Source organism: Somniosus microcephalus, chromosome 2 (assembly GCF_052327205.1).
Source record: "Somniosus microcephalus isolate GS21.2 chromosome 2, FLI_Smic_1.0, whole genome shotgun sequence".
Classification (NCBI taxonomy): domain Eukaryota; kingdom Metazoa; phylum Chordata; class Chondrichthyes; order Squaliformes; family Somniosidae; genus Somniosus; species Somniosus microcephalus.
In genome coordinates, this window is record NC_140988.1 from 350,675,397 (window position 1) to 350,693,434 (window position 18,038).

The following is an 18,038-nucleotide window of genomic DNA, read 5'->3' on the forward strand; positions in this document are numbered from 1 at the left end:
AATGATTGACAATAGACAGAAAATTAAACAGTTGTCCCCCAAAAGATTGCACACAGCGTACAAAGTACAGGTTGCTACAGAGCTCTGAAATTCATTGCGTCGTTGTGCCCGCAGCGTACTGTTCTAGTCAAGAGTACCGTGTTTACATTTGTACGAAATATTGCACACCCTGGGCACCCCTCCATGGTCTAGAACTGCACTGATATCTGTCCCTGGCATGTTGTGCCCTCAGTACCAATCCAGTGTGCTTGGTATGGCTTATCCTGGGTACCATCATTTACTGTACCGGTTTTGCCACCCATAATCTAGTGCCACATTTGCAGTATTACCTTGTACTATTAACTTTACTGCTAACCTAGTATTGCCAACACTAGATACCGGTGCCCACTGTCTGGTACCAGATTTACACCAGTAGCTAGTGTTGCTACCTCTAGGTACACACCCACGGTCCAGTGTTGCATTTACACTCATACCTTGGTATCACTTGCGCTCTGTACCCACTCATGGCCTAATATCACATTTACTTGTACTCTGAAAATCTCACTAGATCCCTTGTACCTGGTGTAGTTTGTCCTGGGTAACCAACAGTCTAGTGCCACCTTTACAATTGTGCCCAGCCTGGCTCAACCCAGTACTCCCTCATGTACTAATGCAAAGAGACACACACACTGCTTAACCCTCAAGGGTTGTTACACAGTCACTTCTGGCTATCAAAGATTGTGTGACATAACTGAGGTCAGGAACTTCCTGTGGAAGGTATTGCAAGTCTGAACCCGAATCCTACAGTTGCCATTAAACACATTTGCAACACTTCTCCATTTTACTTCTTTCTCCCTTTTTTTCATTTCTATACTTTCCAACATCTTTCTCTTGTTTTCCCCACTGGTGAGAAGTTCATCTTATTTTGTTAGTAGCGACTAAAGAAGGGACCATGCCCAGTGATCCCTGGTCTATAATCCAGTGCCCAGTGATCCCTGGTCTATAATCCAGTGCCCAGTGATCCCTGGTCTATAATCCAGTGCCCAGTGATCCCTGGTCTATAATCCAGTGCCCAGTGATCCCTGGTCTATAATCCAGTGCCCAGTGATCCCTGGTCTATAATCCAGTGTCCATTGATCTCTGGTCTATAATCCAGTGTCCATTGATCCCTGGTCTATAATCCAGTGTCCACTGATCCCAGGTCTATAATCCAGTGTCCAAGGATCCCTGGTCTATAATCCAGTGTCCATTGATCCCTGGTCTATATATCCAGTGTCCACTGATCCCTGGTCTATAATCCAGTGTCAACTGATCCCTGGTCTATAATCCAGTGTCCATTGATCCCTGGTCTATATATCCAGTGTCCACTGATCTCTGGTCTATAATCCAGTGTCCATTGATCTCTGGTCTATAATCCAGTGTCCACTGATCTCTGGTCTATAATCCAGTGTCCATGGATCTCTGGTCTATAATCCAGTGTCCATTGATCCCGGGTCTATAATCCAGTGTCCATTGATCCCTGGTCTATAATCCAGTGTCCACTTATCCCTGGTCTATAATCCAGTGTCCGTTGATCTCTGGTCTATAATCCAGTGTCCAATGATCCCTGGTCTATAATCCAGTGTCCACTGATCCCTGGTCTATAATCCAGTGTCCATTGATCCCTGGTCTATAATCCAGTGTCCACTGATCCCTGGTCAATAATCCAGTGTCCATTGATCTCTGGTCTATAATCCAGTGTCCATTGATCTCTGGTCTATAATCCAGTGTCCATTGATCCCTGGTCTATAATCCAGTGTCCACTGATCCCTGGTCTATAATCCAGTGTCCACTGATCCCTGGTCTATAATCCAGTGTCCACTGATCTCTGGTCTATAATCCAGTGTCCATGGATCTCTGGTCTATAATCCAGTGTCCATTGATCCCGGGTCTATAATCCAGTGTCCATTGATCCCTGGTCTATATATCCAGTGTCCACTTATCCCTGGTCTATAATCCAGTGTCCGTTGATCTCTGGTCTATAATCCAGTGTCCAATGATCCCTGGTCTATAATCCAGTGTCCACTGATCCCTGGTCTATAATCCAGTGTCCATTGATCCCTGGTCTATAATCCAGTGTCCACTGATCCCTGGTCAATAATCCAGTGTCCATTGATCTCTGGTCTATAATCCAGTGTCCATTGATCCCTGGTCTATAATCCAGTGTCCACTGATCCCTGGTTTATAATCCAGTGTCCACTGATCCCTGTTCTATAATCCAGTGTCCACTGATCCCTGGTCTATAATCCAGTGTCCACTGATCCCTGGTCTATAATCCAGTGTCCACTGATCTCTGGTCTATAATCCAGTGTCCACTGATCTCTGGTTTATAATCCAGCGTCCACTGATCCCTGGTCTATAATCCAGTGTCCACTGATCCCTGGTCTATAATCCAGTGCCCATTGATCTCTGGTCTATAATCCAGTGTCCATTGGTCCCCGGTTTATAATCCAGTGTCCCATGAATGAATAAAATGAATCCAGCGTCCTGTTTATTTTTCTTCATGTCGTTATTCCAAATCAAAGCCTGTCGGAGGCTGGAGACCCAGGAATGATGGATGGATGCTCGCAATCTGGCACCACATGTTTAGACGTAAGTGGAGACCCGACAGCGAATCGCGAGACCCACTAAAATGTAGAGCTTCGACGATGCTGATTTCTGGTCTTTACCATGGAGAATGGTGTTGACAGTGGGACAAACGGCCTTGGACAGCACGCTTATCAACATAAATGTACGCTTATAAAAGCCACGATTACCCCTCTGCCCCATTCACTTCCAAGGTTACCGGAGTTATTCTGTGGCATATACACAAAGGGGACCTTTTTAAATGAACATTTTTCAGTTACGCTCCCCCCGTTTTCAGCAATGCTTTCTCTTTGATCATTTAACAGAGACCTCTTGCTTCTAGAAGCCCCACAGACTCGTTTATTATGGTGCTCGCTTCAGCCGGTCAATCCTCTCCCAACACCGGAGAGAGGAGGTGGGGTTCGACTGATCCTCTAAAAGGGCAATAACTAGATGGCTAGCATAGCAATACTAGGTTCACCAACACTGAATACATACACCTCCTCGTCACAACTAGAGTCACAACAGCTGCTGCTGCTACACCTCCGCACGCTGGTCGATCCACACCACTTCACACCCACCTGCCCAACTCGCTCGCAGATAATTTCATTGCCCGGAGCACGAGCTGGCGTCTACAAAGATCTGCTTTACTGACTGGCACCTCAGTGCAATTCCTCCTCGCAAACACCGGAATTAAGTTCAAGGGCATATCTGTGTGTTATATTCATCTCTGGCTCCGCCCTTATCGGCCACAAACTTAACCACCAAGTGTGAACGTCAGTGTCATTTAACTCTTTGAGTTCAGGGTTTCCACTTTCCCACCTCAGAAGAACGAGTGTCATATTTCATTCCTCCCACTAGTAGGGTTGCCAACTCTGCTTGGTGATATTCCAGGAGGTTTCACCACGTGTCCTCTCGCCTCCAACCGCCCCGCCTAGTCAAACTGCCTTCTTTACCCCCCCAATCACCAACGTTTTTTATAGATGATATTAAACTAAAATGTTCAAAGAAAATGAAAACATCTGTTTAATGCCCCAATGTTTTTCTCCCGGGTGTTTGCTCGCCGCAGCAGCCAGGAGATTCATCTTCAATTCCTGGAGACTCCAGGGCAATCCTGGAGGGTTGGCAGCCCTACTCCCACCAGCCGTCTGCCAGAGATTGACCGTATGCCAAGTTCTGCAAGATGCACTGTGGGCTGGGGCAGTGACGCGGAGCCAGGCTAAGAGCACAGCATGGCTGGGTTTCAGGAACCGACATCGCTCATGATCGGTGCCTAAGGAGACTGCCATAAGCCACACCAGCTAGAAACTGCCCTACCTGGGCCACAGCCTGTACACGGAGCCTGCACAGATTGTCTGCCTGGTAGTTTTCACAATTGAAAACAACGGGCCAGATATTCCGATCCCTACGGGTGTGTACGCGCTGTGTACTCACCCGTAGGGACATCGGAAATGCCGGTTTCAGGCATGCACTGCGCATCCGCTGGAAACCGGTATTTCTGATCTGTCAAGAAAGCTCTTGACAGATCCTCCGGCTGCCCTGGAGAAGGGCCTCTGCGGGCGGAGAGTTCCGCTTTTTGGAGACCCTCCGCTCGCAGAAAACACTTACAATTCTTACGCCTGGTAAAAGGCGCAAGGCCTGCTTTTACCAGGATAAGAGTTGAAAAAGGTAAAAAAAAAATTTCCACTGATTTATCATTTAAAAATACTTAAAAGAAAGTTAAGTTTATTTTTAACCCCGTTAAAAACTTTAATTATTTTTTTCAAAAATTTAAACTTTTGTTTAAAATAGTTATTTTATGTAATTTCAAGTCATTTAAAAAAAGTGTTGTCAAATGTATGAATCGAGATTCCCTTCTCCGATTGGCCCCCCATGGCCCACGTGATCCCAGGGACGCTGCGAACCGCCTGCGCCTCTGGGATACGTGGGCCCTGCGCACCGGCAGTTTGGAGAGGCCCAGGAACGGAACTCTGCGTCTCCCGGGAGCCCTCTGGTCTTGGCGCAGATTTTTCCAGATCGCAGTCCTCTCCCCGCGGGAGGCCTGCGAACGGAATTTCTGGGCCAATGTTCAGCAAAAAGTCATGTGCTCAGTGCATGGACGGGCTGGTCCAGCTGTAGAGAGTCACATTAATCGCTGGGAATTTCCACGGACAGGTTTTTAGACAAAATTTGACACCGAGCCACATGAGGGATAAATATTGGCAGGACAGCGGGGAGAGCTCCACTGCTCTTCTTTGAATAGTGTCATGGGATCTTTTACATGAACCCGAGAGGGCAGAGTGGGGTGGCCTTGGTTTAACGTCTCATCCAAAAGACGGCACATTTAAGGGAGAATCAGATAGATGTTGAGGGAGTAAGCGATTGAGAGGTACTGCACTGGAGTGCCAGCCTAGATTATGTGCTCAAGTCTCTGGAGTGGAACATTCTGACATTCGCTGAACCAGCACTTTCAACCTGCCGAGGCCTTTAGTACCAAGCTTATGCAACACATCTCCTAATGACTCAATTGGTGAAGCACTGCCCCATGTGGAATTGAACTAGACAGAGTAAAGGGTTGAAAGTGCATTGTGCAATATTAGTAATGAATGAGTTAACTTTAAACCTGTTAATGCCTTTGTTAAAATAACAGACCGAGGCAATCATTAATGTATTATCACGTCCATAACTAATATAGCACAGTGCAATTTCAACCCCAGCCCCTGTGCTGACCTAAGAGTGAATCATGTGCGCCTCACTCCATAACCAGACTATAATAAAACAACCTAAACACTTAAAAAAAGAAACATAAGAAACTACAGGGCCAGAAAAGTTAATCGGGCCAGTCTCAAACACCAATTGCTCACGCCCTCGACATCTATCTGATTCTCCGTTAAATGGTTCCACATCAACTGCTTCTCTGGGCAATGCATTCCACACATGTTCACCAAGCTCAGCTTAGAGTAGATAAATCTGAACTGTGCACCATATCTCTCGTCGTAGCTTGAGCCTGCATCCCCCGCTTATAGATTTTTATGGCAGCCTTGAGCATATTATTAGGGTTCAATTTATCTATTCTGTTAAGTACCTTGGATAATCTCTCCCCTAAGCCTGTTCTTCTCCAAAGAAAACAACCCCAGGCTTTTACATAGAATTTATACAGCACAGAATCAGGCCGTTCGGCCCAACTGCTCCACGCCAGTGTTTATGCTTCACACGAGCCTCTTCCCACCCGACTTCATCTAAACCTATCAGAATACCCTTCTATTCCTTTCTCCCTCATGTACTTATCTAGCTTCTCCTTAAATGCATCTAATCATAATAATAATAATAATCAACTTTATTGTCATTGTTAGTGCACAAGTGCAGTACAACGAAATGTAGGCTTGCGGCTCCCGAGAGTGTACGTTTAGATTAAGACATTTAAACATTCAACATTCATTTGGCTTGTAATACATTAACATAAACATAACCATAATAAAGTGCATTGGCAGATGTGCAGGCTTTAGAGTTTATTTGTGGAGTTCAGTAGGATGACAGCCCTGGGAAAGAAGCTGTTCCTAAATCTGGTCGTACGGGTGCGAATGCATCTGTAGCGTCTCCCAGATGGCAGGAGGGCGAACAGACTGTGGCTGGGGTGGGTAGGGTCTTTGATGATGGTCCGTGACCTCCGTAGACAGCGTTTCTGGTATATGTGCTCTATGGTCGGTAGCCGGGTGCCGGTAATGCGTTGGGCAGTTTTGACTACCCGCTGCAGGGCTTTCCGGTCATAGTAGCTACAGCTGCCATACCATACTGTGATACAGTTCGTCAGGATGCTCTCTATTGTGCAGCGGTAGAAGTTAGAGAGGATCAGGGGTGACAGGTTACATCCCTTCAGCCTCCTTAGGAAATATAGGCGCCTCCATGCAGTAGCGAGTTCCACGTTCTAACAACTCGCTGGGTAAAGAGGTTTCTCCGGAATTCTCTATTGGATTGATTAGTCACTATCTTATGGCCCCTAGTTTTGGTCTCCCCCACAAATTGACAGGGTAGATGCTGAGAGATTGTTTCCCCTGGCTGGAGTGTCTAGAACTAGGGGGCATAGTCTCAGGATAAAGGAGTAGGCCATTTAAGACTGAGATGAGGAGGAATTTCTTCACTCAGAGGGTTGTGAATCTTTAGAATTCTCTGCCCCAGAGGGCTGTGAATGTTGAGTCTTTAAGGCTGAGATCGATAGGTTTTTGGACTCTAGGGGAATCAAGGGGTATGGAGATCGGGCGGGAAAGTGGAGTTGAGGTCGATGATCAGCCATGATCTTATTGAATGGCGGAGCAGGCTCGAGGGGCCATATGGCCTACTCCTGCTCTTATTTCTTATGTTCTTATGTTCTAAATGGAAACATCTTATCTACGTCTACCTTATCAAAAAATATCTTTATCAGGTCACCCCTCAGTCCTCTCTTTGATAGAGAAAAGAGCCTCAGCCTGTTCAGTCTTTCCCGATAGTTATAACCCTCTCAGTTCTGGCATCATCCTTGTAAATGTTTTTTACACCTTCTCCAGTGTCCTTTCTGTAATATGGAGACCAGAACTCAGGTTTCTTCAGTCACCAGGTCAATGTGCGGACACCTCTTACATCGCACTATGTCCATGTGGCACAACAGGGCCCCTGCACTGAAAGGATGACCTTGAACAAACAGCTGAAGAAAATGAGGAGATTTACAAGCTGTCGTCACCCCCAAAAATCTGAATGATTAAAAGTGACAGGTGTGTAGAAGTGAATTACAAGGCACTGCGCAATTGCAGCTGATCTTTACAACACAATTATTCATTTGCCGTTGAAAGACTGAAGCATTAAGCGAAAAAAGCAGTAGCTCCCCGCCCCCAATCCAACAACCAAGGAAAGGAAAATAAAACAAGGAGGTTTAAACGGAACATTCCGGCACCGGGTAAAGCCTTTCAGTTATTACTCACCTGTCGTGTAAATGATGGCGTTATTTTGCCAATGACTGCCGATTGCCTCCTTAACGGTGCCGATCTCAGAAAAATTCTGTTTTGAAGAAAATGACAATACTGCACTCTCTCATTGGCAATCAGACAGTGCCAGAGGTAACTAGAGGTGCTAGAGTTGTCATGGTCAGTTAAACGTTTAAAAAAAATTAACAAACCTAGTTTATAAGCCACTTGAGCGTTGCTTTCATAGGTTAGGATTTTACTTCAGCCCTTCACCATTTGTAGTGCATATAATTACATAGAACTCACAGCACAGAAACAAGCCATTTGGCCCAACTAGTCTACGCTGGTGTTTATGCTCCACACGAGCCTCGTGCCACCCTACATCATCTAACCCTATACCCATCTCTAATTTTGCTAAGTACTAAGCTGACCTACAATGGCTCTCGCTTAAGCAACACCTCGATTTTAAAATTCTCATCCTTGTTTTCAAATGCCTCCGTGGCCTCGCCCCTTCCTATCTCTGTAATCTCCTCCAGCCCCACAAACCCCCCAGGAGATAGCTGCGCTCCTCTAATTCTGGCCTCTTGAGCATCCCTGATTTTAATCGCTCAACTATTAGTGGCCGTGCCTTCTGTTGCCCAAGCCCTAAGCTCTGGAATTTCCTCCCTAAACCTCTCCGCCTCTCTCCCCTCCTTTAAGAGGTTCCGTAAAACCTACCTCTTTGACCAAGCTTTTGGTCATTGGGACGTTTTACTAGGTTAAAGGCACTATATAAATACAAGTTGTTGTTGGTGTCGTTACTGTCCCACTTCGGTCAGCACCCAAGTCATGAACATAAATCTCTTTGGAAAAAGCTGGTGTTGAATCCGTGAATCTTAAGGTATGGTGTTCTCTTATAAATAGACGGAGACTGCAGATCAACAATCAACAGGTGTTTACTGGATGAGGGTAGTCTAAAAACTAACAGTACAGATGCCTGCTCAAGGCTTATATACAGGTGTGGTCACTGCCGGTACTACAGTATACAGGAGCTGTAAAAGTAGTTCTCTCTTAAAGGTACATACACTACAATTCCTCCCCTTTTAGATTAACAGTACCATAACATTCAAATAACAGTTAACACTTTAACATGCACATTAACTGAAATAGTCCATTTATAAATTCAGTCTTTGGGACGGCTTCCTGATCCTTTCTGGATAGCGCCTTTCCTGAGTGTCTTGTTCTTGGTGCGGAGGTGATTCTGGCCCCCTGTCGTCGGTTAGTTCATCAGTTTCTGCTGCTACTGTTTCTGGGGTAGATGCTACCTGTATGTCGGGTTCATCCCCAGGTACGCGAGACATGGGGTTGACTCGTTCCTGTGACGCTAGGATCTGGTCGACATGGCGTCTCACAATGTTCTCCCCGACATCCACTGTGTACATTAGTGGCCCCTGCCGTGTGCATATCGCTCCGGGTTGCCATTTCTCTGTTCGGTAGTCGCGGGCCAAGACTGGTTTTCCTACATTGAAGCTCCTTGTCGGCTTCTCATTGATGTGCTGGAATTGCTTATTCTCAACATTTCTTCGCACATTTGGTCTGAGCAAATCCAGACGAGATCTCAACCTTCAGTTAAAGAACATCATGGCCGGGGTCTGGTTGGTAACTGCATGTGTCGCATTTCTGTAGGCTAACAGGAAATTGTCCACCTTATGCTGTAGTGGAATGTCATCATCGCACCTGGCCCTTACTGCCTTTTTAAAGGTTTGTACGAACCTCTCAGCCAATCCATTTGTGGCTGGATGATACGGGGCGGATGTGTAATGCCTTACCCCATTGCTTCTCATAAATTTCCGAAACTCTTCGGACACAAACTGTGGTCCGTTATCAGAGCAAATCTGCTCTGGCAAGCCGTTCCTGGCAAATATGGTCCGTTGGACTGCAATCGTTTTCTCCGTAGTGGTGGAGGACATTTTTATCACCTCAGGCCATTTCAAGTGCGCATCCACTGCTATTAAGAACATTGAGTCCATGAATGGACCAGCAAAATCAATATTCACCCGTTGCCATGGAGAGGAGGGCCACTCCCATGGGTGTACAGGGGCATGTGGTGGTGCATTTTGGAACTTCTGGCATCCTGAGCAGCTCTTTGTTAGGTCCTCGATTTGTTGATCGATCCCCGGCCACCACACATAAGCCCTAGCAAGGCTTTTCATTTTCACCCCTCCCAGATGGCCTTCGTGAAGCTCATTGAGCACTCTCTCCCTTAACTTGGGTGGAATTACCACTCGGGATCCACACATCACTGTCCCCTGGCATACTGACAGCTGTTCTCTTCTGGATGAGAATGCTGGCAACAGTGAGTCGCCATGTGTTGGCCATCCCTTCACCGTCAAATCATATTCCGAGACAGTGTCGGATCATTTCGGGTCTCCTTCTCTATATCCGCTTAAGTTACTGGCAAGCGTTCAATTATCGACGAATAAAATATTTCGACAGGGTCCACTGCTGGTGCTTCCTCCGCAGTAGGCAGTGGCAAGCGTGATAGCCCATCAGCGTTTCCATGCTGTTTCGTGCCCTTATACTCTATTTCATATTGGTTCGCCCCTAGAAAAAGGGACCATCTTTGTAGCCGTTGTGCAGTCATCACCGGAATGCCCTTCTTTGGATTAAAGATGGAGACAAGTGGTTGGTGGTCAGTCAGCAAGGTGAACTTCTGCCCATGCAGATGGTGGTTGAATTTTTTTACTCCCCATACTAGGCTGAGGGCCTCCCTGTCAATCTGGGTGTAAGTTGCGCTCGGCTGAGGTTAGTGACCGAGACGCAAAGGCTACTGGCCTCTCCAACCCGTCTGGGAATTTGTGCGACAGCACCGCTCCAATACCATAGGGTGATGCATCACACGCCAACCGAATTGGTAGTGCTGGGTTGAAATGGGCCAACACCTCTTTTGATGTGATCAATTCTTTGCACTTCTGGAAAGCTCATTTACATTCGTCATTCCACTTCCATGGTACCCCCGTTTGCAGTAGGGTGTTCAGTGGGTGTAATACTGTAGACAAATTTGGTAAGAACTTATGGTAGTAGTTCACCAGCCCGAGGAACGACCTCAGTTGTGACACATTTTCCGGTGCTGGAGCCTTGACTACTGCCTCAATCTTTTCAGGGGACTTATGTAACCCCTCTTCATCAATAACGTGGCCACAATACGAGATCTGCTTCTGGAAAAACTCGCACTTGTGGCGATTAGCTCGTAGCCCATATTCCTTCAATTTAGTGAGCACCTTCTCCAGGTTGGCGAGGTGATCACTGTCATTTTCGCCCATGACCAGGATGTCGTCCAAATAACACTGGGTCCCTGGAATCCCTTGCAGGACTTGATCCATTGTCCTCTGCCAAATAGCTGGAGCCGATGCTACCCCGAACACCAGCCGGTTGTATTGGTAGAGACCTTTGTGAGTGTTGATCGTGAGGTATTGTTTCGAGGCTTCTTCTACCTCCATTTGCAGGTACGCCTGGGCCACATCAATCTTAGTGAAGCGTTTTCCTCCAGATAGCGAGGCGAAAATATCTTCAATTCTCGGAAGCGGATATTGTACTGTGTGAAGGACTGGGTTCACTGTCACCTTAAAGTCCCCACAGATGCGAACCTTCTTTGGTTCCCCAGGCGTATTACTCAATGACCTCTTCATTACAGGAACGATGGGTGTAGCCCACTCGCTCCAGTCCACTTTGGACAGTACTCCTGAACGTTCCAAACCTTCCAGCTCTGCTTCGACGGCTGGGCGGATCGCATAAGGCACCGGTCTGGCCTTAAAAAACTTTGGGCTTGCATTTTCCTCTATTTTAATCGTTGCTGTTATGCCTTTTAGTGTTCCGAGTCCCTCCTGGAACACTTCTTGTGCGTCAGTTAGCATTTTTGACAGTCGTCCAGGTGTGACGTCGTCATCCTTTTTGGCCTCAACCTTCAGTGCCTGTATGGAATGCCAATCTAATTGTATCTTCCGGATCCATTCACGTCCTAGTAGTGGTGGTCCTCCCTCTGGCAATACATATAGGTCCATTTTTGGTATTTCCTGGCCGTTGTATATCACGTTCACCCTTATTTTTCCTTTGGGGTAGACTTTTTGCCCCGTGTACGTCTTCAAGACAATCTCTGTAGCTTTCAAGGGTATATGTGAGAATAGCCGCTTGTAGTCCCTTCGGTTTATGACTGTTAGGGCTGATCCTGTGTCCAATTCCATTTTCACTTGGACTCCGTCTATCTTGAGCGTGACCCAGATAGTCTGGTGATCCTTCATTTTGAAGCCCACACACAAACTTGTCCCTTAACGTATCTGCCAGTCCCATTCCAAACTGGCAGTGTTTCGATAGCTTGTGCAGTTCCGTTAAATACTCAGCATTACTTTTGTCTTTATGCTGGTTCCTTTTGTGGAACTTAAATCTTTCTGCTATCAGCAGCGGTGTGGGGTTTAAGTGGTCCTGTAGGATTTCCACTATGCTTTCGAAATCCTTATCCACTGGCTTCTCTGGGGTTATTAGGTTTCGCAGTAAGCCATACGTTTTTGCACCCATGGAATTCAACAAAACCAGTGCTTTCCTGGCATCTGGCACTTCATTCACCTTGCAGTACACCTCAATGCGTTCCACATATGTTGCCCAATCTTCGACTTCATTGTCGAACACTGTGACACTGCCACTCTTCGGCATCCCTGGGTATGGTTAGACTGGCTAAAATGGCGTCTCCCGCGCTCTCCCTTCTTCTCCGCTGGCTCAAAATGGCGTCTCCCGCGCTTTCATTTCTTCCCGCGCTCGCCCTTCTTCTCCGCTGCGGCTTCAAAAATGGCGTCTCCCGCGCTCTCCCTTCTTCTCCGCGGCTCAAATGGCGTCTCCCGCGCTTCCTTTCTTTCCCCGCGGATGCTGCTCAGCCCTTGAGCCCTGGCTGCACTCTGCGCGTTCTCCTGTGCGCCTCTCTCGTTGCCGCCGCTCGGTCCTGAACCCTGGCTGTGCTTTACCCTCTCTCTCTTTTTGTTTTCCGCCAACGCCGTTCGGTCTTCAACCCCCGGCTGCGCCCTGTGCGCTTTACCCTCTCTCTTACCCCGTCGACGCTGCTCGGCCTTTTCTGTGCCGTCGGTCGGCTGCAGCCGCCGCTGTCCGGGAAGGGTCTGCGCTGTACCTGTTGCCAGCCTGTTGCTGGATCCTCGTGGCTGGAGAACCAAGCCCAGCTCTCAACAGCCTCCCGTGCGATGTTCACTCTCTGCCGGATGACTGGGCGGTTGCTCGTGGTCGACGCCCGTGCTTCTGGCCTCAACTTTCTTCCACTGTCCTCCCGGAGGAAATGCAGAGTTGCAGGTAGATTCGAATCGACCTCGTCGCCACTGTTGAATCCGTGAATCTTAAGGTATGGTGTTCTCTTATAAATAGACGGAGACAGCAGATCAACAATCAACAGGTGTTTACTGGATGAGGGTAGTCTAAAAACTAACAGTACAGATGCCTGCTCAAGGCTTATATACAGGTGTGATCACTGCCGGTACTACAGTATACAGGAGCTGTAAAAGTAGTTCTCTCTTAAAGGTACATACACTACAGCTGGCAGGAACTCGAAGGCTCATTACTCTCAGCTCAGAAGCAATAACTTCCTTTCCCCCCCTTATCTTCCAGGTTGAACAGCAGCGTGTCGTAGCAGACAGGACATGGAAATACAGCAATAGGTAATCCAGCAGAACAGCTGCACAAAAAAATGGTGAGCGGAAAGCCAATGCTAAATGAAAATAAGTATCAACTCCTTTTTAAAAAAAAATAATTGAGTTATTATTTAGCTCCTGCTCAAATCAGGTCTGCAAAATTTTGAGTTCATTTAATCCCTTGAAAAAAGATCTTTGCTTCTCATGCTGTTCGTTCCTGTTAGTTGCTAAGTAACCTCAGGAACCAAGCTTACGGCAGTTCCTGTCAAGAAAATGTCATTTGATGCCTTTTTAAAAAAAAAAGTACCATTGAAATACATGATGGCAGGGGCCCAGGGCAGTATTTAAGAGGTGGGTAGGTGGAGATATGTTGTGGGTGGTCTAAGTTCAGACGGTTTCCACAAGTTCACCGGGCCTTTAGTTGCATGACACAGGCCTCACATGGCCTGGGGTTAGTCCAGAAACAATGTTAAAAACAGGGTTAACTGTCCCCTTCATGAGCTGCTCTGTCCTTTCCTTCCTTGGAATTAATTAAAATCTTTTGACAGGAATTTGAAGATTATCTTTTTATTGAGGAAAGGTTAACTATGTTTGGCTTCGAGCAAGTACCACATACTCCAATGGCTATGTGAGCTACAAGGCAGTATCAACATTTCTTCACCCAGAGAGTGGTGAACCTGTGGAATTCTCTACCACAGACGGCTGTGGAGGCCAATTCATTAAATATATTCAAGAAGGAGTTAGATATATTTCCTAAAGCTAAAGGGATCAAGGGATATGGGGAGAAAGCAGGGACAGGGTACTGAATTTGGATGATCAGCCATGATCTCATTAAATAGCATGGACCATGTACAGCAGGCACCTCAAAGCACTGGAGAGGTACCACCAATGCTGCCTCTGCAAGATCCTGCAAATCCATTGGCAGGATAGGTGCACCAACGTCAGTGTTCTCGCTCAGGCCAACATCCCCAGCATCGAAGCTCTGACCACGCTCAATCAGCTCCGATGGACGGGTCACATTGTCCGCATGCCTGATACGAGACTCCCAAAACAAGCGCTCTACTCGGAGCTCCGGCACGGCAAGAGAGCCCCAGGTGGGCAGAGGAAACGCTTCAAGGACACCCTCAAAGCCTCCTTGAAAAAGTGCAACATCCCCACCGATACCTGGGAATCCCTGGCCCAAGACCGCACAAAGTGGAGGAGAAGCATCTGGGAAGGCGCCGAACACCTCGAGTCTCTTCGTTGGGAGCAAGCGGAAGCCAAGCGCAAGGAGCGCACGTCAACCCAAGCACCCCACCCACCCGCCCCTTCAACCACCGTCTGCCCCACCTGTGACAGAGACTGTAGGTCCCGCATTGGACTAATCAGTCACCTGCGAGCTCATTTTTAATGTGGAAGCAAGTCATCCTCGGATCCGAGGGACTGCCTAAGAAGAAGAAAGAAATGGCGGAGCAGGCTCGAGGGGCCGAATGGCCTACTCCTGCTCCTATCTTCTATGTCAAATGCTGCCAGGGCTCTAACTACCTCATCAAAGCTCCTTGTAAACAAGTTACTAATTTTGTGTCTGCTTAAGCGCTGCCAAGTTCGAGGGGGCAGGGTAGGACCGTGGCTTGAATTTTGCTCGAGTTCCCATGGATTTTCATAATCAGAAAAGCAAACTAAATAACCTTGCCACCTAATGCCTGCATTGGCTCCCAGTCCGGCAACGTCTCGATTTAAAAATTCTCATCCTTGTTTTCAAATTCTTGCACGGCTTCCTCCCTCCCTATCACTGTAACCTCCCTCCAGCCCTACAACCCTCCGAGATTTTCTGCACTCCTCCAGTTCTGGTCTCTTGTGCATCCCTGATATTCATCGCTCCACCATCGGTGGCCGTGCCTTCAAGATGCCTAGGCCCTAAGCTCCGGAATTCCCTCCCTAAACCTCTGCGCCTCTCTATCTCTCCTTTAAGATGCTCCTTAAAACCTACCTCTTTGACCAAGCTTTTCTTCACCTGTCCTATTGTCTACTTATGTGGTTCGATGTCAAATTTCGTCTGATAACGCTCCTGTGAAGCGCCTTGGGACATTTTACTTCATAAATGCACTATATAAATACAAGTTATTGTTATTATTAAAAGGCACAGAAGTAGATGAAAAAAAGACTTCTATTTAATATGTACATTAAAAACCGAATTTTTGGCTCCAACTAAGGGAAATTACCAGAAACAACAGCCTGTCTTTTTCTTTTCAGGTGCTGATGGACTGGCTGTGTACTTTTCACACTTTTGCCCGATTTTAACCTCCTGCGCTTGCCGAGAATGGGTCGTGCGGGAGAGTGGGGCATTTAAAACATCAGCAGCGTGGCACTCACGGGGAGGTAAGCCGCACACTGGCTCCGCGCCATTTTAACGGGCATTTTTCAAGCACCATGTGAGGTCACCGAGATTCTAAAGTCTGACCAGGTGCGATGCAAGGTTCTTTGACGTTCTTGAATATTAACGTCAAATCATCGTGCTTTAAAAATTTAAGTGCGACAGGTGCTGCTTAACTCGCAACTGCCTGCAATAGAAATAATTTATTTATTCTGCAAATCGCCCTCTCCTCAGTATTCGGTCTGTTTATACATTTCACAAAATCAAAGAATTCTACAGCACGGAAGGGGGCCATTCGGCCCGTCGTGCCTGTGCCGGCTCTTTGAAAGAGCGATCCAATTAATCTCAATCCCCTGCTCTTTCCCCAAAGCCCTGCAAATTTTTCCTTTTTAAGTATTTATCTAATTCCCTTTTGAAAGTTACTACTGAACCTGCTTCCACTGCCCTTTCAGGCAAAGCATTCCAGATCATAACAACTCGCTGCGTTAAAAAATCTCTCCTCATCTCCCCCCGACTTTTTTGCCAATTATTTTAAATCTGTGTCCTCTGGTTACCGACCCTCCTGACAGGAGAAACAGTTTCTCCCTATCTACGCCATCAAGGCCCCTCATAAATTTTGAACACATCTCCCCTGAACCGTCTCTGCTCCAAGGAGAACAATCCCAGCTTCTTTAATCTCGCCACGTAACTGAAGCCCCTCATCTCTGGTACCATTCTAGCAAATCTCCTCTGATCCCTCTCCAAGGGTTTGACATCCTCCCTGAAGTGTGGTGCCGAGAATTGGACACAATTCTCTAGCTGCCTGAAAACGTATTTCTTCTTTTTTGTGTGAATAGTTTTTAACGCTCTGCCAATCTCGCACAGAGCGAGCCTGCACAGGGCAGCTCCATTGCTTCCCTTCCTTTCCTTCCGCACTCTTTCCCGTACACCACTCCGATCTCTGCCAGGGGCCTTTCAGTTTGGAGCTGAACAGAACGAAAAAGATTATTTCTTGCTTGACCGTGGCAGGATGCCCAGCTGAATGACTCAGGGCACGTCCAGCTGCATTACCGGCTTTCTCTCTCTCTCTCTGGCCCACACACCCTCTGCACAGATGGAACGGCTCAAAAAAGAGGAAGATTTATAAACGAACAACAAAGTCCCTGGGAAGACGGAATTTAAAAAAAGGCTTCTAGTGGAGAAACGTGCTGCGTGTTCAAGATGGCCGACGGGTGTGTGGCAGAGAACAAAGGTTCCTCTGCTTCAAAACGCGGTGGTTGGGAGTCTCCAGATCCAAACACTCACCTCCACCCACAATCAGGCCAGACCAAGGGGACCTCCCAATGGCTTATTCAGATCATTAAAAAAAAATGTGGGCGGTCCTTCTAAAACCTCTCTTGCACCCCTGGACTGCAGACAAGAAAAAACTTGTCTGGTATTGAACTACAGGAAAGATATAGTGACCTTGGAGGGGGTACTGCGCGGATTGATCAGAATGAATTATAGAATGATACAGCCTGTGCCAGCTTTTTGAGAGAACTGTCCAATTAGTCCCACTCCCCTGTTCTTTCCTCAAAGCCCTGCAAATGTTTCCTTTTCAAGTATTTATCCAATTCCCTTTTGAAAGTTATTACTGAATCTGCTTCCACCGCCCTTTCAGGCAGTGCATTCCAGACTTGCTGCGTAAAAAAATGTTTCCTCATGTCGCCTCTGGTTCTTTTGCCAGGCAACTTAAATCTGTGTTGTTTGGTTACCAAACCTTCTGCCACTGGAATAAGTTTCTCCTTATTTACTCTATCAGAAGTTGTGCTTGTGGTTGTTGGAGGCCAATCATCTCAGCCCCAAGACATCACTGCAGGAGTTCCTCAGGGCACTGTCCGAGGCCCAACCATCTTTAACTGCTTCATAAATGATGTTCCCTCCAACATAAGGTCAGAAGTGGGGATGTTCGCTGATGATTGCACAGTGTTCAGTTACATTCGCAACTCCTCAGATAATGATGCAGTCCATGCCCGCATGCAGCAAGACCTGGGCAACATTCAGGATTGAGCTGATAAGTGGCAAGTAACATTCGCACCACACAAGTGCCAGGCAATGACAAAATCAACAAGAGAGAGTCTAACCACCTCCCCTTGACATTCAACGGAATTACTATCGCCGAATCCCCCACCATCAACAGCCAGAAACCTAACTGGACCAGCCACATAAATACTGTGGCTACAAGAGTAGGTCAGAGGCTGGGTATTCGGTGGTGAGTGTCTCACCTCCTGACTCTCCAAAGCCTTTCCACCATCTACAAGGCACAAGTCAGGAGTGTGATGGAATACTCTCCACTTGCCTGGATGAGTGCAGCTCCAACAACACTCAAGAAGCTCGACACCATCCAGGACAAAGCAGCCTGGTTGATTGGCACCCCATCTACCACCTTAAACATTCACTCCCTCCACCACCGGCGTACCGTGGCTGCAGTGTGTACCATCTACAAGGTGCACTGCAGCAACTCGCCAATGCTTCTTTGGCAGCACCTCCCAAATCCGCGACCTCTTT

At 47.2% G+C, this 18,038-nt stretch overlaps 1 protein-coding gene across 6 annotated transcripts in view; it reads right to left on the reverse strand.

The window, feature by feature from the left end:
- Positions 1 to 18,038, reverse strand: part of rnf24 (ring finger protein 24) — a 175,197-nt gene that overhangs the window by 97,543 nt on the left and 59,616 nt on the right. For 2 of the 6 annotated variants that reach the window (XR_015074986.1, XM_085975524.1), the window contains exon 1: positions 3,165 to 3,428. The exons of 2 other annotated variants lie outside the window; for them this stretch is intronic. Coding sequence is in view for 1 of the 4 variants with exons in the window: in XM_085975524.1 (XP_085831650.1) it covers positions 3,165 to 3,292 (128 nt within the window). In the remaining 3 variants the exon portion in view is untranslated. Of the gene's footprint in view, positions 1 to 3,164; positions 3,540 to 7,514; positions 8,388 to 18,038 lie in introns of those variants that run through there. 2 more of the 6 variants (XR_015074987.1, XM_085975526.1) reach the window with 2 other exon arrangements.